Source organism: Antedon mediterranea, chromosome 2 (genome assembly GCF_964355755.1).
Source record: "Antedon mediterranea chromosome 2, ecAntMedi1.1, whole genome shotgun sequence".
NCBI lineage: Eukaryota > Metazoa > Echinodermata > Crinoidea > Comatulida > Antedonidae > Antedon > Antedon mediterranea.
In genome coordinates, this window is record NC_092671.1 from 13333701 (window position 1) to 13359077 (window position 25377).

At 32.7% G+C, this 25377-nt stretch overlaps 1 protein-coding gene across 1 annotated transcript; it reads left to right on the forward strand.

The window, feature by feature from the left end:
- The first annotated feature begins 985 nt into the window (after positions 1 to 985).
- LOC140039294 (uncharacterized) lies at positions 986 to 25208 on the forward strand. The gene is made up of 51 exons (XM_072084899.1): positions 986 to 991; positions 1381 to 1519; positions 1829 to 1885; positions 5603 to 5881; positions 6014 to 6139; positions 6565 to 6681; positions 6892 to 7065; positions 7787 to 7957; positions 8434 to 8547; positions 8780 to 8902; positions 9034 to 9179; positions 9798 to 9965; positions 10078 to 10230; positions 10486 to 10948; positions 11432 to 11614; positions 11772 to 11891; positions 11983 to 12176; positions 12292 to 12376; positions 12576 to 12761; positions 12994 to 13095; positions 13279 to 13536; positions 13660 to 13815; positions 13970 to 14154; positions 14252 to 14432; positions 14636 to 14764; positions 15318 to 15392; positions 15624 to 15869; positions 16001 to 16111; positions 16276 to 16398; positions 16641 to 16763; positions 16888 to 17001; positions 17121 to 17240; positions 17408 to 17527; positions 17640 to 17756; positions 17895 to 18020; positions 18130 to 18369; positions 18513 to 18653; positions 18790 to 18915; positions 19057 to 19185; positions 19329 to 19441; positions 19630 to 19870; positions 20595 to 20738; positions 20960 to 21088; positions 21427 to 21557; positions 21710 to 21896; positions 22175 to 22265; positions 22409 to 22446; positions 22823 to 23163; positions 23254 to 23367; positions 23599 to 23734; positions 24090 to 25208. The coding sequence occupies exons 1-50, from the start codon at positions 986 to 988 to the stop codon at positions 23728 to 23730; spliced, it is 7587 nt and encodes a 2528-aa protein (XP_071941000.1). The 3' UTR covers positions 23731 to 23734; positions 24090 to 25208.
- Positions 25209 to 25377: the final 169 nt, after the last annotated feature.

Below are 25377 nucleotides of genomic sequence, written 5' to 3' on the forward strand. Positions count from 1 at the left end.
ACCACTTTGTTTGACTCAACAACAGGTTTGGATATAACAACACAGCAAGATTCTACAACAGTTGACGTTACTACTGATGAAGGTATAACAACACAAGCCTCAACCACATTGTTTGACTCAACAACAGGTTTAGATATAACAACACAGCAAGATTCTACAACAGTTAACGTAACTACTGATGAAGTACAAGCTTCAACCACATTGTTTGACTCAACAACAGGTTTGGATATAACAACACAGCAAGATTCTATAACAGTGGACGTAACTGCTGATGAAGGTATAACAACACAAGCTTCAACCACTTTGTTTGACTCAACAACAGGTTTGGATATAACAACACAGCAAGATTCCACAACAGATGACGTAACTACTGATGAAGGTCAAACAACACAAGCTTCAACGACTTTTTTTGACTCAACAACAGGTTTGGATAAAACAACACAGCAAGATTCTACAACAGTGGACGTAACTACAGATGAAGGTATAACAACACAAGCTTCAACCACTTTGTTTTACTCAACAACAGGTTTGGATATAACAACACAGCAAGATTCCACAACAGATGACGTAACTACTGATGAAGGTCAAACAACACAAGCTTCAACGACTTTTTTTGACTCAACAACAGGTTTGGAAAAAACAACACAGCAAGATTCTACAACAGTTGACGTTACTACTGATGAAGGTATAACAACACAAGCTTCAACCACTTTGTTTGACTCAACAACAGGTTTGGATAAAACAACACAGCAAGATTCTACAACAGTTGACGTTACTACTGATGAAGGTATAACAACACAAGCTTCAACCACTTTGTTTGACTCAACAACAAGTGTAGATATAACAACACAGCAAGATTCTACAACAGTTGACCTTACTACTGATGAAGGTATAACAACACAAGCCTCAACAGCTTTGTTTGACTCAACAACAGGTTTGGATATAACAACACAGCAAGATTCTACAACAGTTGACGTAACTACTGATGAAGGTATTACAACACAAGCCTCAACCACTTTGTTTGACTCAACAACAGGTTTGGATAGTTCAACAGGTTTGGATATAACAACACAGCAAGATTCTACAACTGTTGACGTTACTACTGATGATGGTATAACTTCACAAGCTTCAACATCTTTGTTTGACTCAACAACAGGTTTGGATAAAACAACACAGCTAGATTCTACAACAGTTGACGTAACTACTGATGAAGGTATAACAACACAAACTTCAACCACTTTCTTTGACTCAACAACAGGTTTGGATATAACAACACAGCAAGATTCTACAACAGTTGACATAACTACTGACGAAGGTATTACAACACAAGCTTCAACTACTTTGTTTGACTCAACAACAGGTTTGGATATAACAACACAGCAAGATTCTACACCAGTTGACGTTACTGCTGATGAAGGTATAACAACACAAGCCTCAACAACTTTGTTTGATTCAACAACAGGTTTGGATATAACAACACAGCCAGATTCTACAACATTTGACGTTACTACTGATGAAGGTATAACAACACAAGCTTCAACCACTTTGTTTGACTCAACAACAGGTTTGGATATAACAACACAGCAATATTCTACAACAGTTGACGTTACTACTGATGAAGGTATAACAAAACAAGCTTCAACCACATTTTTTGACTCAACAACAGTAACAACACAAACCTCAACCACATTGTTTGGCTCAACAACAGGTTTGGATATAACAACACAGGAAGATTCTACAACACTGCAAGAATCTACAACAGTTGACGTTACTACTGATGAAGGTATAACAACACAAGCTTCAACCACATTATTTGATTCAACAACAGGTTTGGATATAACAACACAGAAAGATTCTACAATAGTTGACGTTACGACTGATGAAGGTATAACAACACAAGCTTCAACCACTTTGTTTGACTCAACAACAGGTGTTGATATAACAACACAGCAAGATTCTACAACAGTTGATGTTACTACTGATGAAGGTATAACAACACAAACCTCAACCACATTGTTTGGCTCAACAACAGGTTTGGATATAACAACACAGGAAGATTCTACAACAGTTAACGTTACTACTGATGAAGGTATAACAACACAAGCTTCAACCACATTATTTGATTCAACAACAGGTTTGGATATAACAACACAGAAAGAGTCTACAACAGTTGACGTTGCGACTGATGAAGGTATAACAACACAAACCTCAACAACATTGTTTGGCTCAACAACAGGTTTGGATATAACAACACAGGAAGATTCTACAACAGTTAACGTTACTACTGATGAAGGTATAACAACACAAGCCTCAACCACATTGTTTGATTCAACAACAGGTTTGGATATAACAACACAGAAAGAGTCTACAACAGTTGACGTTACTACTGATGAAGGTATAACAACACAAGCTTCAACCACATTATTTGATTCAACAACAGGTTTGGATATAACAACACAGAAAGAGTCTACAACAGTTGACGTTACTACTGATGAAGGTATAACAACACAAGCTTCAACCACATTGTTTGGCTCAACAACAAGTTTGGATATAACAATACAGGAAGATTCTAGAACAGTTAACGTTACTACTGATGAAGGTATAACAACACAAGCTTCAACCACATTATTTGATTCAACAACAGGTTTGGATATAACAACACAGGAAGATTCTACAACAGTTGACGTTACGACTGATGAAGGTATAACAACACAAGCTTCAACCAATTTGTTTGACTCAACAACAGGTGTTGATATAACAACACAGCAAGATTCTACAACAATTGACGTTACTACTGATGAAGGGATAACAACACAAACCTCAACCACATTGTTTGGCTCAACAACAGGTTTGGATATAACAACACAGGAAGATTCTACAACAGTTAACGTTACTACTGATGAAGGTATAACAACACAAGCTTCAACCACATTATTTGATTCAACAACAGGTTTGGATATAACAACACAGAAAGAGTCTACAACAGTTGACGTTACTACTGATGAAGGTATAACAACACAAACCTCAACCACATTGTTTGGCTCAACAGCAGGTTTGGATATAACAACACAGGAAGATTCTACAACAGTTGACGTAACTACTGATGAAGGTATAACAACACAAGCTTCAACCACTTTGTTTGACTCAACAACAGGTTTGGATATAACAACACAGCAAGATTCTACAACAGTTGACGTTACTACTGATGAAGGTATAACAACACAAGCCTCAACCACTTTGTTTGACTCAACAACAGGTTTTGATATAACAACACAGCAAGATTCTACAATAGTTGACGTAACTACTGATGAAGGTATAACAACACAAGCTTCAACCACTTTGTTTGACTCAACAACAGGTGTTGATATAACAACACTGCAAGATTCTACAACAGTTGACGTTACTACTGATGAAGGTATAACAACACAAACCTCAACCACATTGTTTGGCTCAACAACAGGTTTGGATATAACAACACAGGAAGATTCTACAACAGTTGACGTTACTACTGATGGAGGTATAACAACACAAACCTCAACCACATTGTTTGATTCAACAACAGGTTTGGATATAACAACACAGAAAGAGTCTACAACAGTTGACGTTACTACTGATGAAGGTATAACAACACAAGCTTCAACCACATTATTTGATTCAACAACAGGTTTGGATATAACAACACAGAAAGAGTCTACAACAGTTGACGTTACTACTGATGAAGGTATAACAACACAAGCTTCAACCACATTGTTTGGCTCAACAACAAGTTTGGATATAACAATACAGGAAGATTCTACAACAGTTAACGTTACTACTGATGAAGGTATAACAACACAAGCTTCAACCACATTATTTGATTCAACAACAGGTTTGGATATAACAACACAGGAAGATTCTACAACAGTTGACGTTACGACTGATGAAGGTATAACAACACAAGCTTCAACCAATTTGTTTGACTCAACAACAGGTGTTGATATAACAACACAGCAAGATTCTACAACAATTGACGTTACTACTGATGAAGGGATAACAACACAAACCTCAACCACATTGTTTGGCTCAACAACAGGTTTGGATATAACAACACAGGAAGATTCTACAACAGTTAACGTTACTACTGATGAAGGTATAACAACACAAGCTTCAACCACATTATTTGATTCAACAACAGGTTTGGATATAACAAAACAGAAAGAGTCTACAACAGTTGACGTTACTACTGATGAAGGTATAACAACACAAACCTCAACCACATTGTTTGGCTCAACAGCAGGTTTGGATATAACAACACAGGAAGATTCTACAACAGTTGACGTAACTACTGATGAAGGTATAACAACACAAGCTTCAACCACTTTGTTTGACTCAACAACAGGTTTGGATATAACAACACAGCAAGATTCTACAACAGTTGACGTTACTACTGATGAAGGTATAACAACACAAGCCTCAACCACTTTGTTTGACTCAACAACAGGTTTTGATATAACAACACAGCAAGATTCTACAATAGTTGACGTAACTACTGATGAAGGTATAACAACACAAGCTTCAACCACTTTGTTTGACTCAACAACAGGTGTTGATATAACAACACTGCAAGATTCTACAACAGTTGACGTTACTACTGATGAAGGTATAAAAACACAAACCTCAACCACATTGTTTGGCTCAACAACAGGTTTGGATATAACAACACAGGAAGATTCTACAACAGTTGACGTTACTACTGATGGAGGTATAACAACACAAACCTCAACCACATTGTTTGGCTCAACAACAGGTTTGGATATAACAACACAGGAAGATTCTACAACAGTTGACGTAACTACTGATGAAGGTATAACAACACAAGCCTCAACCACTTTGTTTGATTCAACAACAGGTTTGGATATAACAACACAGAAAAAATCTACAACAGTTGACGTTACTACTGATGAAGGTATAATAACACAAGCCTCAACCACTTTGTTTGACTCAACAACAGGTTTTGATATAACAACACAGCAAGATTCTACAATAGTTGACGTAACTACTGATGAAGGTATAACAACACAAGCTTCAACCACTTTGTTTGACTCAACAACAGGTGTTGATATAACAACACTGCAAGATTCTACAACAGTTGACGTTACTACTGATGAAGGTATAACAACACAAACCTCAACCACATTGTTTGGCTCAACAACAGGTTTGGATATAACAACACAGGAAGATTCTACAACAGTTGACGTTACTACTGATGGAGGTATAACAACACAAACCTCAACCACATTGTTTGGCTCAACAACAGGTTTGGATATAACAACACAGGAAGATTCTACAACAGTTGACGTAACTACTGATGAAGGTATAACAACACAAGCCTCAACCACTTTGTTTGATTCAACAACAGGTTTGGATATAACAACACAGAAAAAATCTACAACAGTTGACGTTACGACTGATGAAGGTATAACAACACAAGCCTCAACCACATTGTTTGGCTCAACAACAGGTTTGGATATAACAACACAGGAAGATTCTACAACAGTTGACGTCACGACTGATGAAGGTATAACAATCCAAACTTCAACCACTTTCTTTGACTCAACAACAGGTTTGGATAAAACAACACTTGCTGACCCTACATCAGTTGTACTTTCTACAACCATATTCGATTCAACAACAGGTGTTGATATGTCAACTGCAGATGTATCTACAGTAGATGATTTAATTACTGGTACAACTGTCAATAATGATTTAACAACCATGTATTCTACAACTGTACCTGATTTAACCAGTATAGACACGACATATGTCACCATGGCTAAATATACTAGTAAAGAGACCTTCTCAACATCTGAAATGTTATCTACCATCTTTACAACTATTCCAGGTAGGGTATTAATTTAATAGGATTATTTAATTGATATTTTAATCTATCATTTAAATCGAATTTAGTTTTTACGTATATTTGATTTGAACACATTCTAGTGTAGTTAGTTTGTAATTTCGGTAATTGTTACAGATGTAAAGTGCCCTACAGATCAGGTTTTGTGTGTTGGCAGTACTATTTGCATACCTAAATCCTATTTATGTGATTTACACACCGACTGTATAAACGGATATGATGAGACCGAAGAAGCTGGGTGTGGTAAGTAAACTTTGGTTTTTTACTTGGACGCAACTTAATGACGTAAGTACAACGCGAGTGAGCTGACCAATCACAAGCGACAGTTTGGATGATCCATTGCGTCGTGATTGGTCAAATTCGTTGCGTCCAAATGGTAACCAGGCGTTGTATTATTTGTGTTGCAAAATATTAGCTTGGTCGCTGTTTAGTAGGTATGTCTATGTACTCAAATGTTCCAACCAGGGTAAATTGTTCTACACTCATTGACTACAAGTATGTTACAGTTAATTTCAGGAGTCGATGTAGCCGCATTTATAAAATAAATGAAACAAAATTGACTATACATCCCTTTCTAAAAATAAAAATTACATTCTTATTTTCAATGTTTTAACATTTGCAATAACACTCCTCTAACCTTAATTAAAATTCCTTATTTCCACCTTTAGTTTGCAAAAGTGATGACTACCAATGTAATAATGGAGAATGTGTACCATATGATTATTTATGTGATGATTATAATGATTGTGTCAATAACGAAGATGAAGAACTTGACATCTGTTATGGTTTGTAAACAATGTGTAATGATGAAAATGATGTAATAAACAATGTAATAAAATATTAAAATGTAAACATTAGGTATAATATAATAATCATAATTATAGGTCAAACCAAATCATCAAATTGTGAAAATATCCTTTTCTGCTTTATTATTATATCAGTTTTATTTTTAATTAACTTATTTTGATAATTTTGTTTCAATTTTTCAATTTCAGAGACTTGTTCCTTTCCAAATAATGATCCTAATGGATATTTTGTACCGTTCAAGTTTAAATATAAACCAGATGAGACCATAACCTACATGTGTCAACAAGGGTATACATTAGTTGGTCATAATACCAGTATTTGCAACAACACAAAATGGTCAAATGAATCTCCACAATGTCATAGTAAGTATTTAGATTACATAACGAAATGTATAGGAAATACAAGTGACATTATGTGTCAATATTGCCTCAGCTGTCTGAAGTATTCGAAATAGAGTATTATTATATAATTTTTTATTATATTATGTATTGTATTGTAATGAATTATACGTTTTTTATTATATTACTTGGTTTTAGCATTATACTATAAACATTAATGTATCAAAATATATTATTATTATTATTCTATCTATTTTTAATATATTATGCATGTATGTATGTATTATATTATTTGGTTTTAGCATTATATTATGAACATTTACTATTATATTATCAATAAAAATAAAATTAATTATATTATACCATAATTGTATTATATTAAATGCATATACCTTACTTTATAACACAAAACATTATTATATCATGCGTATTCGTTATGATATTAGGTTTACGAAAGGGCTGATGGGATACTTTTACTTTTTTAACTTAAATGTTATGGGGCTACCCCATGGAGGTATTTACCTCCTAGGCTGCGCTAGTAGGTAAGAATAATGATTAGTTATAATAGAAAACGTATAATTTATTACAATACAATTCATAATATAATTTAAAAAAATGATATAATACTCTATTTCGAATACTTCAGACAGATGAGGCTTGCCATATTTCAATGTGATTTTAATAGTTGGATGACGTGGACCAATATATTATTTTTATTCACATCCATACATTTTAATTTAAACAGAGGTTTGCAATAGTTTAATTGCACCAAGCAATGGTCAAGTAGTCCCTAGTGGTTCAGTAGACCACGGAGAAACTGTTTCGTTTATGTGCAATAATGGATACAATTTAGTTGGTAGAGAAACGCTGATGTGTGAGGATGGAAAATACAATGAAGTCATTCCTACATGCGTTGGTAAATATTTCTCCTTTTATTTATACATTGCAAATAATTAATTACTTCATTGTCTAAAACATACTTTGATACTGTTTGATACTAACATTTTCTAGCCCTAAAATGAATCAGTTTAGCCAAAGATATCTTATTAAAGAATACACGACAATGATATACTATTTAAATGACCATCGTATTAGTTTTAGTTTTAGGCTACTGACAGTTGCATATGTCTACTGTGTGAGTAGGCCTATAAAGAATAATATTTCTTCGGCTAGCCTTATTAATAGATAGTAGAGAGGAGCCACGAGTTAGCATAAGAAAAGTTATTGGAACGTACATTTTGGTAACTCATGCCAATAAAACATCCAAGAATACTGTCTAATTTTGGTCTTGAAATTGCTTCAGAACATACAGTATAGTATATCTGCAATCCCGCTCCACCTTGTTTCGGATGGGGAAGTTGACACAAAGCGTTAATTTGTTTTCCTTTATAGAAATTAACGACTGTGAATCGGAACCGTGTTTAAATGGAGGTACATGTTTAGATGGTGTATCACAATATACCTGTACTTGCACTGAACAGTGGGAAGATGCAAACTGCACCACAGGTATAAAATAGTGACTCTTTAGCTTGAAATTATATATTTCACATGTTTAAATCTTCTAATTTTTTTTGAGTGGTTTAACATTAAATACATCATCATAAGCATAACATTCTCTGGCTCACAATTTATTGAACATGAACATGTGGATTTCTATACCATGAGACAATAGGATGTTTTATTCTTTGTGTAAGTACATGTGCTATGAAATGAACCCCATATTTATAATACTTTACAGATGTTGATGAATGTACTGAAGGGAAATACGAATGCGATGTACATGCATCATGTAATAATACGATTGGAAGTTACAACTGTACATGCAACGATGGTTATAAAGGCGACGGAATAACGTGTTACGGTAAATATTATGGCATTACAGGAGACAGGTGTATTACACCCATAAACATGATAATACCAGTTTTATTTTATATATACATTCCAGGAAAATACTAATCTTGATAGAATTCAATTGAAATTTCTAATTTTTAGAACAAACCTTTTTTGACTACAACCAAGAAACAAGCTCAAGTTTACGAGAAAATCATGATTCAACAAATGGCACGGAACTGATTTCACTCACAATTAAACCATCGTGTGGATTCCCATATGGAAATAAATTTTACAAAGAATTGTATGTAAGTATGTTATGTGTGAAGTCAAGTCATGCTAAACAAAAATATATAACCTATGTTATTTCTTCATACATTCATTCATCAAAAAATTACTTATATTTAATTTATTGTCATTTGCATATAAAATACACTTAGACATTTTTGCTCTAAGATATACAAAAACAGATAAATGAAAACTAACAAAAACAATTACAAAGTTTCACATCACTCTTGTACGGTATACTGACAAACATTCAATGCCCGAATGGCAGCTGGATACAAGCTATTACGAAATTTATTTGTACGGGAGATGATAGACTACCGCTACGTAACACCTCAAATACATTATAGAATGTGTTTTCTTAATTAATCGATTTTCAAAACGGATTCAATCGAATATTCAAATTTCAATGTTGTATGATCATTAACACAAAACACAGAGAGGGTGGTTGAGCTGTAACCTGCTCACGATACATATAATTATACTACGCGCTTTCCGCTTACCGTCACCGCTCGTCTGTGTAAATTGGCCTTGATAACTTCCGTTTGATGTTTACAAATTTGTTGTGTTTACTATTTATTATTGCCGTAAATGAGTAGTTTGGACCAATACTTGACTTACTGTTTGTTTTTCTGACATAGTTTACCGAGAATGGTGTCATCGCATTTATTGAAGAAAATGCAGAAAAATATGGATATCCTAATGCATACGACAATGGGTTTTCTGGTGATAGTGCTCAAGCTATGCTCATTGCACCATTTTGGACCGACGTTGACCTAACTCAAGAGTATGGTGATGTCTATTACCAGGTAAAAAACAAAATTGTTATTACATATAACACAGTTTCGACAATGTATTATGTATTATGTTAATTTGGTCGTTTGTATCATAATGACATACAAACTATTTTTACTTTTATAGGTCCACGACACATATGACTCTGTTATTATGGATGCTAACCAAAGAATTCAAAATAATCAGGATACCAGTAGTCTACAGTTTAATGGAACTTGGATGTTGGTTGTTACTTGGTACCAAGTTCCTCAATATTTAGTAAATTACACTTATAAAAAGGTAATTAATTTATTGTTAAAATAAACAATTAATACATTTTCAAATATATATATTATATTGTCTAGATAACTAGATCGTCGGGTTACAGTGCTCAATACCATTGGTATAGCTAGATATGTATAAATATATTAAAATAAAACTTGGTTATTTCATGGTATTCACTACAAATTTGTTTCGTTGCTAGCAGGGCTAACACACTCATCAGGTCGAAAGTAAAACTTTTCAATCTTATGCTTAATTTGTTTTGTATTTTAGCCAAACACATTCCAAGCAGCTTTGATAACAGATGGAATATATGGATATATATTTTTCAATTTTGAGGAGCCAAAAATGTTATGGGATACATCTATTATAGTGAATAAAAACTTGATCATTGGATATAACCGCGGAGACGCGTTAGTGAATGTGCAGTCGGATTTCTTTCAATCTATGAATGACGCCTATAAACCAGATAGTATAAATGGAAACACAAATTTAAGAGGAAGGTGGATTTACCGAAGCGAGAGCAATACAGAAAATACAGTGAATCCATGTCTTAAGTGTGTAGAATGGTACACCAGGCAGCCAGAAAATGACGAATGGATTGGAGAGCTAGGCTCGTGTCCTTGTGGCTTTAGTCAGGGAAGTGGTGATCTGGCCTATTCACAAAGTAATAACAACACCGACTTGGATCCACAATTGGATGATGCTATATTGGCTAATATAGAAAAGTTATCTGGTAGGTAAAACACACCTGGTATATATACTTATGATATGGCAAACACAAATAAGCTGCTCATACGATGCAATTTCATGCAGTGTTTTTCTCATTTCATTTCAAAAGACATTTATTTTCCTCCATAGCAATAGAAAATAGTATACAGAAATGATAAGGTGAAAAAAAATTAAGATTATGATGATTGTTGGATGGACAAAAGAAAAGAAAAATTAAATAGGCTATGGAGGAAGGCATAATGCCTAGAAGATGTGGGTATCTTGTACTGGGTATCCCTATGCAAATAAAATGGATATGTTTATAAGAGTGGGAATTAAGAGAAACAAGCAATACAAAAAAAAAAACGCGCAGACAAGGAAAAAACGTAAATAAAAAATAAAATAATAAAAAAAAAAAAGAAAAAAAAAAGATCAGTTTGTAGTGTTATTATGCCTTTCTGTAATTTTTTCTTATTATCAACGTTAATATTGTTATTACCTTCTATAGGCTCCCCTTTCTGTTTGATTACTGCACTACCAAATAGTAATGGAGCGGGCATGCAATGCTGTTACAGGGACGATCATTCACTAATTGAAGGTTTTGGAACAACTCAATCCAGTAGTTTTGTACTCATGCATCAATTTCTAACAGGGAATGCATTTCTTTCTGATCAATATCAAAATTACATTGGTAAATGTTATGTTCTTAATGCTTATGTGATAAACTATTTATTATGATTGCTGTGATTGATTGAACTTTATACAAAATTCTATTTTGGGTAAAAAACTTGTAACATTCATACTTTAATTAGTACTTGAAATTCTATATTTCCTTTTTTAAATGATAGATGAGGATTTGTATCCACGTTACTACTGTTGTGGAGCATCTCAAGATGAACAATTATGTAATATGTATACTGAAAAACGACCGGCTGGGAAATGTGAAGGATACATTCCTCCTAAAACCGGTAAGGATTGTTGTTATGTTCCAAATGTTCTCTTTGAATAGGGGTTGCACATTCTTGATTTACTTAATTGTTATGATACCTCTTTTTTCAGGATGGATGTTTGGTGATCCTCATCTTGAAACACTTGATGGACTAAACTTTACTTTTAATGGATTAGGAGAATACACACTTCTTGATGTGGATGATGGATTTATTGTTCTGCAAGGGAGAACTGAGAAGGTTGATGACACCCTAAATGCCACCATATTTACAGCATTTTCTGCACAGCAAGCAGAGTCTACAAAGGTATTACTCAGATTTGGAAGATCCATTTAAACTTGATCAAATATTCAAATCACGCTCCCATAATGCCATTTTAACACTGTGTAACAATATTTCTGCAAATATGTTTTTTTTATAGTTTCAAATAGTGTTAAAAGGAAGTAGTGACTTTGAAGTTATTCTCAATGAGACAGATTCCATTAATCGCACTGATATCACAACTGGTAAAAAGAATTATATTATTACATATTTTGTACAGTGTATTAGTTGTGAAATGATTGTATTAACTACCAATGGTGACTTGAATTATCTCCATAACTATCAACTAATTTCATGGCGGGAAAACATTTTTAGGAAGATTGCATGAAAGTAATAATAATATGTAGGCTACTGATTAATAATTTATTACACTGCTTTTAACAGGTCCTTACGTTCCACCAGAAGATCCTAATTTTTCTGTACAACTAAAAATCGATGATAACAATAAAGAATACATTGTGGCATTATGGTCTTCTAAATTTGCAATATCGGTCTCCCCACTCTTCAACATGTTGGAAATTGTGGTGTCAACTCCTGACAGATTTATGAACAAAACAATAGGTTTACTGGGTAAGGTAGTAAGAAGTTTGTTTATTATAAATGTTTATTTGGAGTGCAGTAGAACAGAATGCATCAAGAACTTTCTCTCATAGAGTATAGATTCTCTGACATATGTAAAAACGAAGCCATCGATTTAGTTTGATTTAGGCTTAATCACATGATATATTATGTTCAAACAATGACAAGTTTGTTTTTGTTTATTCTGCATAGTTAAATATAAATTGTTACTTTCAAAAAATAGGAGTTTGGAATGGTAACACAGACGATGATTTCACATACAAGAATGGAGATATTTTGCCAAAAGATAGTAGTGAACAAGAAATATTCGATTATGGAGAAACTTGTAAGTTAAATTAAGTTTTAAATGTTGATACTGATATCAGTTTCATGTTATTATTTAAACAAAGTTAAAATGTTTTTAGACAATAATTATTTTTTGTATAATACTATTTTCAGTTTAATATACACAAGGGGAAAGTTAACATGTATTAGATAATAATTACTTATTGTATAATATTATTTTCAGGGAGAACAACACCAGAGACTTCTCTATTTTATTATACACAAGGGGAAACTTGGAATACTTATAATAATGTTCAGTTTGTACCAGTTTTTCTCGACGACTTAATGTCTTCCATGGAAATTGGAAGTCAAGCTAATTTTACTGATATATGTGGAGAGGACGTTAGTTGTCTGTATGATGGGTTAGTGACAGGAAACATGGACATTGCTATGAATACAAAGACTACCAATGATGTAAACAAAGATACTGCTGATAAACTTGGTAAATGTGTGGGCTTTGTTTTCATTGAAAAGTAGGAAACATCGTTTATATGTATGATATAAGATGATTATATTTACATTTAGTAGTGTTGTTACATGATAATTGTATTACGTATCATTACAGAGAACTTTCCTCCGAGTATAGTTAACGGACCACGGGAATTGAGGGTAGAGGTAAACCAATCAGTTAATTTGAATATCACAGCAATTGACCCAGAAGGGAGCATTGTATCCTATTCTTTGCTGACGTCTTCAGAAGAAGCGAACATTGACATAGACTGTAAGTAATATTAAAAAATTAGATTGTTTTGTGAATAATCCTTGGAAACTAATATGAAAGTAAATGTGAAAAAGAAGCTATAAGTCTTACTGACAATTAATGTATTTAATCAATCTGAAAGCTGACTCTATCCTCTTTTATTTTTCTTGATCAGCTGGACTCTTTACTTGGACTCCGTTCAATAGTTCCGTGACGCAAATTACGTTCATCGCTACTGATGATAAATCTGCAACAGTAGCTCTTCAGCCAATCATTTATTTGTGTGAATGCCACAATGGCGGGATATGCAACTATAACCAGCAAAGATCTGAATCTGATATAAATGTTGATAAGTTTGCTGTAAGTACGATATCGTTAATGTCCTTTCCGTCATAGTTTCAAAAATTTCAAATTGTTGTCAAGAATTCGTTTTACAATCATATTGTTTTCTTTGTAGCTTGTTGAATGTGTGTGTCCTCCTGGGTATGTTGGATCTGATTGTGGGACGGTCTATGATGCATGTGCAGACAACTATTGCTACCCAGGCGTCACATGCATTGACAGGCCTCCACCTGCTGTAGATGCTACATGCTCAGCTTGTCCTACAGGTTTTGATGGTACTGGAGTGAAGTGTTGGGGTATGTAAACATAGTTTTTATTTATATACATCCGAATAATATTATCTGCTTACAATGACTCAAACGACAGACTGTGTGAGAAGGCATTAGTTTCAGACTTTCCTCTCTGTGCCATCTTGTTTTTCTAGGCAAGATGAAACGAACATTGCTTCATCTGAATATGTGACATCCTTTAGTATTAAGTGTTTTCATGTGTATTTCAGATGTTGATGAGTGTATGAATGTAGACAACAATTGTCAACAGGGTTGTCAGAATACAGCTCCTGGATATGAATGTTACTGCTTTGTCGGCTACAGACTACAACAACTTAATCAATCAAGTGAATGTGTCGGTAAGTTAAAAAAAACCTGCTGTTTTGTCAATAAAACAATACATTCTCTACGTAAGAAGTGTTTTTTATTGTTATTCTATAACAATTTAAATTACACAATGTCATAAACAGTATTGCATATCCAAAAGGTACAATTATTATTTGTATTGCAGATATCAATGAATGTGTAGGGTTGGCAATGAATAACTGTAGTAGTGATGCCGTATGTAACAACACAATTGGCTCATATCATTGCACATGTAATGATGGTTATACTGGAGATGGATATACTTGTATAGGTATGATTTTAAGATTTTTTCTAACTGAATTTGATTGTGGATGTAAGCCTGATTTCTCTCACAAGCTCACGTTTAATTTTGACACACATAATCTAGTTGATTTCAGAGCTTGTATCAACTCAAATCACACATAATTCTGGACACAGTTCTTAAATCGAAGATTAGAATTAAAGCGCTTTCGCTTACAACTGTTATTTTTTAATTTTCAATTGTTACTGACTTAATTACAGATATAAATGAATGTTTCATTACAAATGGCTGCCATGAATATGCTACTTGTGAAAATATAATTGGTTCTTACATGTGTGAATGCCGAACAGGATTTATAGGAGATGGATTCAACTGTATAGGTAACAAACAACCTTATCATTATCGTATAATAATAATACAAACAATAGGATTACTAACCTTTTTTTGTATGACAAATGTATAATTCTTGTAGGTTACTCATCTCAAGATTTGACTTCTGTGCCTGTAAAATATATATATATATGTTGCTAGTTTAATTACAAAAGTTTCAATACATGAAAGATAAATTGAACAAGTTTACACATATAATATCCTACTATCGTCTTATTTAGATATCGATGAATGTTCTACTGCCACCAACTTATGTGATACCTATTCTGTATGTACTAACACAAATGGATCATATAGTTGCGAATGCATTATTGGATTTACGGGTAATGGGACGTATTGTGGTGACATAGATGAGTGTCAATTAGCGATAAACGAATGTAACCGATTTGCCAGCTGTAGTAACGTTGAAGGAGGATATATGTGTAGTTGCATCGACGGTTATGAAGGGGATGGGAAAATATGTAACAGTAAGTACTTTATGGTAACAGTATAAAATCCCGCAAAAATGTTCACAATTTCCACAATTTGTGGAGTATGCCTATGGAGTGCAAACTCTGCCAAAATTCAAAAGTGAAACAAATGTTTTTGCTTTGTATAGAAATAGACGTGTGCCTTACAAAAGTGTGTCCAGAAAATTCAACATGTATTGAAGAAATCAACGATTGTAGATGTAACAGCGGATTCTACTATTTAGAAGGCATATGTGCTGGTAAGTTTAAAACTACTTTCGATAATTTATTCAAATTCTCGAACACAACAGATCATAGCATTTTTATCAATGTAAATGAATGACAAAAGTTAAAATCAGTGTAGGCCTATAGATTATATTTGTACCGTAATTTTTCAACAATTATGTTACGTTTGCTACTACAGATTTTGACGAATGCGCCGATAACAGAAACCTTTGCAAACCAGGTTCCACGTGTATAAATTCACCTGGAACTTATGAATGCAAGTGTGATGCAGGCTATATACAAAACCAAGATGAATGTGATGGTAACAAATCTAATATTATATTATAAACATAACATTATATTATCAAACAAGATGTTATTGACATAGAAACTGGTTTCTATAATAATAAGTAAAAGAAGAATGACTTTTTCGTGTGATCAACGACAAAATGAAAACAAATAAAAGACTCAAATGAGTGAAATGTAATAAAATATATATTATATAATTATGGATGTTATTCCTACAAAATGTTCATTTAAAATGCTTTATTTTCTTGTTTTCAGATATTGATGAATGTCTGTTAGGTATTAATGAATGTACTCAGGTTTGCACAAATGATGTTCCACTGTATCACTGTTCGTGTGAAGAAGGCTTTGAACTAGCACAAGATAGTGTCACATGCAATGGTGAGAACCTATTCACGATATGGATACAGAACAATAAAACGGTCTTTCCTTCTATTTATTAACATTTTTTTTACAGAATGTTGCTATTTATCTAATATTATTTTATGGTACGTTTATTCTTTAGCAACATCGCCATGTGATTCTAGTTGTGGATATGGAACATGTTACATTGAAAGTGAAGTTCATCGGTGTATGTGTGATTTGGGTTTTGAACTAGTGGGAAACTCAACATGCGAAGGTAAATATCAAGTGCATTAGTTATATTGCTTCAGCGACTGGCCATTTTTATCAAACAGATGACACAAATGTGTAATAATTTACACTCATCAAAATAATTGTTGGGTTTTCGTTTTGTAGATGTTGATGAATGTGTTGGCAATCATACCTGTGAAACGTTTTGTTCAAATACGATTGGTGGATATGATTGTAGCTGTTTGCCAGGTTATCAACTTGACTCTGATTTCAGAACGTGTAGTGGTGAGTATTATATGCTTAACTTTTCCAGCGTACACAATTTCAAACATAGTACCATACTATGTTGTAATACCTTCTTCACAACATCTATCAAAGATGTCAATGGATTCCTTGATACCGACATTCTAGGTTAAAATTATTCATATTGTTATTGTGTCTATTTATTCCAGATATTGACGAATGTTTAACTGAAAATAATTGTTCAGTGCTAGCAAATTGTAATAATACTGACAGTAGTTATAATTGTATATGTTCTGATGGGTACACTGGTACAGGGTATGAATGCTACGGTAAGATAATACTCATATCTATTTTGATAAACATTCAATAGTTGAAAAACCACTTACTGTAGTAAACTTAATCTGTGTTGTTTATAATACTTTGATTGTACTTCACCTTTAGATATTGATGAATGTGAAAGTTATGCCTGTCCTAACAACAGTTACTGTCAAAATACCAACGGTTCATTTTCATGTGATTGTGAACCAGGATTTATAAAGAATAATGATTTATGTACAGGTAAATATAATGTAGTCTTACTGTAAAGTAAAAAGTATCTTAATGTAAATACATTTTCCAAATCTAGATTGTGAACACCACTTAAAAAAATAAATCTGGCTATTTCTTGTTTTTAAATTGTTGCCTGTTTTCATACAGATTTTGACGAGTGTACAGCGAGTGATCCATGCGACAATGGCAATTGTGTCAACTTTATCGGAGGATTCAAATGCGAGTGCCAACCAGGATACAATCCAGCTAACGAAAATGGCACAATATGTGAAGGTATGGTGTTTGCAGAGTAACATTCTGAACACCAAGATGGTAGTTACTACCGTATAGTAGGCATGCCAGACATGCGTTACATGAAATAATAATATTTTGACTTTTTCAGATATTGATGAATGTGCGAAACGTGAATGCCATTTGAACTCTACATGTATGAACATACCCGGTTCATTCATGTGCAGCTGTAATAATGGCTTCTATGGTAACGGATTCATGTGTCAAAATTATGATGAATGCTCTGATCCTAATACGTGTGACGTCAATGCAGTGTGCCGGGACACTATTGGTTCATTTGTCTGCAGTTGCAGTGACGGGTATGCTGAAAGCACGAATGACACTTGCGTTGGTGAGTTTACCGTTTTGAACTTTATTGGTAGGTGTTCATTGGCGTTGGCAACAGCAATGCAGAACTGGAGTAACTGCTCTAAAGAATAGTGGAAAGAATTATCAAAATAAATATATAATTTGTTCATTTTCACAATTTTGCAGATATAAATGAATGTGATTTATCAACATCTGTCTGTGATAAAAATGCAGACTGTTTTAACGAAAACGGTAGTTACTATTGCATGTGCAAAAAAGGCTACGATGGTTCTGACTATAGCGGTGATGACCAGAGTGTCTGTGTTAGTAAGTAGTATTTTAATAGTATATTTTAATCAATATTATTTTTGCGGTTGGTAATTGTCTGACTTACATTTATAAAAATCGACACAAAGAAAGTTATTATTCCACTTCTTATAAATAAGTCAATGTTTGTTTTCAGATATAAATGAGTGTTACCACGGTCTTGATGATTGTGACCAAAATGAAGCAACTTGTGTCGATACAGATGGTTCGTATGAGTGCTTTTGTAACCCTGGATTCGCTGGTAATGGAACACATTGTGATGGTATGTGGATGATTACCATAATGACCCCTGCTCTTTCTTTTAATGTTATAGAACATGAGTATGTTTCTATAATTAAACAGTGTAGCCTTTGGCAGTTTCTCTTATTTTATAACTAATGCATTTATTTCGGTTTTGTTTCAGATATTGACGAATGTGATGACAAACCATGTGACTCAAATAAATTTGAAAAATGTGAGAACACTTTTGGTTCTTACGAGTGTATTTGCCAAACGAGTTACTACCGTGATGATACAAGTCTACCATGCTCAGGTTTGTGTAACAAAACTGTATTTATTATGTTAAAGGACACAGATCGTAGTAGAGCATTACTAATTAGAGCTTTATATTGCCTAAGCATTTTTAAAGCTCTTTAAGGAAAGAATTATTTATTTTTCTCTTCTTACATTTTGTAGCTGCGATTACTCAAATGTTAAATGTTAATTTCACGGATGTTAAAGGCGTTAAAATCGGATCTAGTGACCAAGATATGGATATTGATCAGGGCCAAGTAAGCCTAGCTGAAGATGTAAGTTAAAGTATTTTTTCACAATATACTATAATAATAATAATAATAATAATAATTTACCAGCTTTTTGAAAAGTACAGTTTATATAACACTGGATAGATGTTTTCACTTCAAGAAAGATTTAGACATTCTGTATATAATTCTTTCTGAATGCTTCCGGATAACACGGAAATAAAATTTTTTTACAGGTGTTTGCTCTTTTCAATCGAAGTTCAGAAAGACAAGACTTCTTAGGTGTACAGATTTTATCATTTCAAGCTTTGCAGTCTGTTGTTGATGTAACATTCAGAATTGATCTCATCTCCGATACTAACTTGACAATCGATGATACAACAATCTTGTTCCTTGATGGTCTGGTAGGCACGAATAGAGATCGTCTTCCACCGGACAGTTATGTAGTCCTTAGCAGTTTATACGTAAATGTACCAAGTACGCAATTGTATTTGTTCTTTTTAATTGATACCTATACTTTATTACAGAGTTTGTATGGTTGTTCATTATACTAATGTTTGCTAAGTACATACACATATATACATATACATCCATGCACTTGAGTATCAAAATAAATTAACCTGCTTGCGGTTTCTACATACATTAAACCACCCAAGTGTCTAATACATATAGGTATTACGAATTATGTAATTTGATGATCATTCAGCCCTCCATTAAAGATGTATAATAATAATTATTTAACATTTTTTTTGTTGAATTATGCCATTTTAATGTCACATAATAATACTTAATAGTTATTTACTTTGACAAAAAATTTGATCGAAAACAACTGGAATTTAAAACAAAAAAATGGTGAAATTGGCTGCTAGCCAAGGGATTTTTGGTTGAATTTAACCACTTTTTATGTTATTTTATAAGTGAAAACATTTTTTTTCGGGTTTTTTTCTACGGAAGTGATTTTACTAAACTACAACATCAAAGTCTGAATTAATTAATCTTCATTTTTCATGTTTTTGGGGGATAATACATCTTTAAAAACAATCATCCAATTTCCACAAAGGCTCTTGTTGTCTGTGCTTATCAACATGTCAAAATATTAAATACTGATCTTAATATTTTTTGTTTTTTTTCTCCAACTACATTTTATAACTTCAAAATAAAGAAAAGAGCACAATTTTAGAATTTTTTTTTTCATTTTAAGTTATAAATCCATGTGAAGAGGATTCCGATGATTGTTTACAAAGACATTTCCAGAAGTGTGTATTCAACGGGATCGGCAGAAATTACACATGCGCAGACTGTTTATCAGGATACACTGAATCTCAGGACAACAGCACATGTTTTGGTAATATTGGCATTATCAGCATTGAATAATTTATGTCTTACTTTAGTATTTTTGTCTACGTATGTATATCTAAAAGTTACAGTATCAACCTGACCAACTCCTAATAATGTCTGAAAATAAAGATTGAAATAAAAATCCAACCTTCTTTTCCAGTTGGTGTTATTTTTTTGTTCATGTGCATGTTTCACCTGTATTCATTCTTTTAATTGTTGTTGTCGTAGATGTCAATGAATGTGAACTGTCTCCATGTGATGGAAACCATGAGGCAGGTTGTGTTAACCAAGATGGTAGCTATTACTGTACTTGTGATATTGGGTACACAAAACCAACAAATGATGGCAACTGCTCAGGTATTATTTTTTTATTTGTTTTTTTAGCCATAAGTAGTTCAATTCAAACTCTCAACGTGTCCATGTGATGGTTTAAGAATAACTATAGTGCTGCATATTCTAGAATCACAGTTTCGTAAGAGTGTTGTCACATGATTTTCTACTCCTTTAATATATATTGATACACGCAATGGTTATTAAAGGATGTATCTGTTGATTTATTTTAGATTAGTGTTGTATTTAATCACTGTATTAGTAATAAACATGTGATTCACAAATATTTAAATCTGGGAAAGAGGTGTAAGTTATAAAAATACAACTAGATTTACATCATAATTATTGTAACTCTTCTTTTGCAGAATCAAAGACGTTTAGAGTTGAAGGAACTATTAACCGATTCAACAATGAAGTACAACCAGAGTGGACAAATGATTTAAACAATACAGAATCAGCATTATATCAAAATTACTCATCAGTTTTGGCAGAGTTTGTAAGACGATTTTTCTTTTACATCCTATAACTCGATACAACAGTCTTGATCAAACAAGTTAATTACTTTACAATTATCTCAATTGTGATCTTAGCAACTGTAATGCTATCTATATCATTGTATTAAATCAAATTTTACATCTTGATTCGCAGATTACTGAAGCATTTGAGAATAATACTGAATACCTTGGAAACGACATAGTTGGTTTTCAAGAGGGTAGTATTATTAGCATATTCACTGTCTACTTCAATGTTGGATCGTTAATCAACTATACAATGGTTCAACAAGAACTTCTGATGGCGACTGGTCTCATTGATTTTTCATCCGTCTCTGCAACATGTAAGTAGATTATTGCATTGTATACTGTTTATTCATTATAGGTAATGCAATACATAACATAAATAACGAAAACAGAACATACTTTTCCATAATTCACAACATATTAAATATTTAATTGTGTCTTAATAATGTATGTTACATCTTTATGTAAATCGTTTATTAAATTCTTCACAAATAAAACATTTATTTTATTAATTTATGAATGACATATTTCATTTATTTGAAATACTTTTAAGTTTTTATATTTATTTCATAAAACTGTTGATGTCTTGTTGTAGTGCTAGATATTTCATCTATTGGTAGTATGTGTGAGGATTATTGTGAAAATGATGCGACATGTACTGAAATAATGCTAAAACCAATGTGCATGTAAGTATAACAATTCCTAATTTTAATTTTCTTATTTTAATTTCATAAAAACAATAGAATATTATGTACTATTAATATACGTTTTTCAATAAATGTACATGCAAATACATTTTAACTATAAATCATTATAAATTTTATCATAGATGTTCTGATGGCTTTGAGGGAGTTCGTTGCAAAACAGGTAATATTTATTACAAAATATTTAAAAATACAAATCTACATTCGTCAGCATGGAGCTAGACAATTAGTTATGTTGGATTTTCTAGAATATTTTTCTTACTTCAATTATGCTTTTTAAATAAGGAAATACAGGGCCACTGTAGCTTAGTGAATTGGTGTATTATTTCTTATTCTGTATTTAAATCCAAATGAAAATTACTGAAAAAATGAAGTGGGTATTAATGACTGGAATGGAGATACAAAATAAAATAATGCAAACGGCTCAATAACGATAAAGTAACGATGTGGAGAGCTTTCATGCAACACTGCAGCCTTTTATCAGTGCATGTATATATATATATATATATATATATATATATATTATTTGTTTCCTATAGAATCTAAAGTACCATTGCCAGAGGATGCACCTGTACTTATCATTGTGCTTAGCATTTGCTGTTCTCTTCTTGTTGTCATTCTTTTCGGTCTGATAACGTATTACATCATTGTCCGTCGTCGAAGTCGTGCAAGTGGCCGCAAGAGATCGCCGCTCGGATTATCAGTGTATAACCACCGTTACCACGATGACACATCATCAGTTGTTGCTAGTAGTACGAGTGGGGCTAGCAGTAGCATGCATAATAGAAGTGAGACAGATTGGTCAGAGTATGCCAGCACAACGGTGGATGACAGAATGAAACATCTAGTTAATGTAATACGAAAGTCACCGTTCATTAATGTAAGTTTATTTATTATATTATTTAGCCGTATTCAGATTCACTTTATTTTGTCGTGACACAATGACTGTAACATACTTGACTTTACTTAGGAGCGAATGAGAGCTAATTTCCCGACTGAGTTTACAATGCCATCGGATCTTCAAGGAGAATTTATGAGACCATATGTTGCCACTGGACGTGAGGCTGAGCTGCTCGAGTCTGAGGTAATTATTTATTTCATTTTTTTTTTACATTCATAATTCAGGAGGATGAATTTCTGTTGGTGTTGAGAATATTATTATTACATGTACCATTGCTATTGCTTTTAAATAAATCACTGCTTTTATAATCACTGACATTGTCAAATTCTGTACTTGCTGCGGTTTTAAAACTAATACATTATACTGAATACTTGTTTTCAATCAGTCTTTTAAATTCAACAATTGTTTTTGTAGGAGGACAGAACTTCTGTGATGGAACACGAGGTATACAGTAGAGCATTGCGATCAGTAACCGTACCACGAGCACATTTTGACCTAAAAAACAAGGGCCCTACCCGTCCTCACCTTAGTGACGATTATTTTTAGTACGGTAAGTATTTTACAGATTTGAAGAATATAAACTCACACAAAATTAACCAAGGACATTTACGATGTTGTATAACTTTGTTGATGATAATGTTGTTGACAGGAGATACAACAGTGATGAGGGATAATTAACATTCTGTGATGTGATGGTGAAAGAGATGGTAAGGTGACGCTAGTTATATGACAATAACAATAAGACATGGTGTAAGAGTACGATTAGTGTGGTAACACAAATCAATGTGATTATCGACTGAGGCAAAATGTTAATATTGACAAGGGTAATTGAGGACAATTTCATAATATTTTGCTACAAAATAATTATCAATTATTTATCAACCTTTTTTCTTTTATTTTTCCAGACATTAAATGGAATCTTCTCTCTCATGGAAAGCTGCTGTTAATAACCCGTTTTGACATAAAAACGGAACCAATGAATAAAAATGTATTTAGAAAATATATCATTTAAGCACTTGGCATGATACATTTAACCTTAAAACCCCTTATTTAGTCTATGCGCTTCCTGGCTTATCATGTTTTATTAGTTAGCTGTGTTGTGTGATGATCTGGTTTTTCAAAGAGAGTTACCATCTATAACTATTAATATATTTCCATTGCAGCTTATAATACATTAAAATGTACTTGCCTAAACTGTGTGCGAATTACTTTCGATAATCAACTAAGAACAAGCGCTCCCATAAATGCTTCTGTAAATAAACATCAGCAGTACTTTTAGTATAGTCAATTAAACATTGAATAATGTTTTTTAGTTTTTAGATAGTTTAGTTTCTCTGTATATACTCACTTGTAGATTTGTTAATAGATTTGGAGGAATATTATATTTATTAAAATGTACTGTATCATGTTATGTTTATAAATATTGAATTAACAAATATATTCTATCTATAATGGAAAAATACTCTAGACTTATATTTTTATTACGGTATTGAGCTATGCAATATAAATTTTAATTGAAATAGTAGGGATTTTGTAGTATCTCTATGGTAGTAGTTATCAGTATTATTATATATTAGCACCATATGCCCTTTCGCACCAAAAGTATATAATTAGTTTAGGGAATTCTAAGTTGTAATAGTAGATTTAATATTAGATCAGGGACACGGTAAAAAGTCTCTTATAAGAAACAACGCACTTATTGCAAACGATTATAAATTGTTTTACATTCCATCTAATCAAAGTACTCCTATCACGTAGTATTGGCATAACTACTACTACTACTACTAGGCAATGTAACCAATCATTCATTTCTTGGTTTCAGATTGATAGAGAGGTATGTCGAAATATCAAAATATTTATTCATTTATACTATTGTTTCTTTTATTTTATAAATTAAAAATAAACTAAATACATAAACATTTCAGATGTATCTTATATATTTTCATTTTCTATAGTTAATGAAAAACTTTTTATAATTGTTTTTATATATTCAGTGGTAGCCATAAGGCATTACATTGTAACTGTAGAAGTAATCAAATAAATAGACATTTTATATTACTACAATTGTAGGCCTATGCTTTGTCGGTTAAAAAATGATGTTGGTCAGTTAGTGCCATATTTAACAGTCCTAATTACACTCAAATGTCTTTTGAATAACTTTCTATTGTTTATGCTGGACATCACCTTTTAAGA

Excerpts from the sequence above, each read along its gene's own strand:
- LOC140039294 (XM_072084899.1), top strand. Across the intron at positions 14,433-14,635 it reads TACTGGAGTGAAGTGTTGGG|ATGTTGATGAGTGTATGAAT; the intron begins GTATGTAAACAT and ends TGTGTATTTCAG. Across the intron at positions 16,764-16,887 it reads AGATAGTGTCACATGCAATG|CAACATCGCCATGTGATTCT; the intron begins GTGAGAACCTAT and ends TTTATTCTTTAG.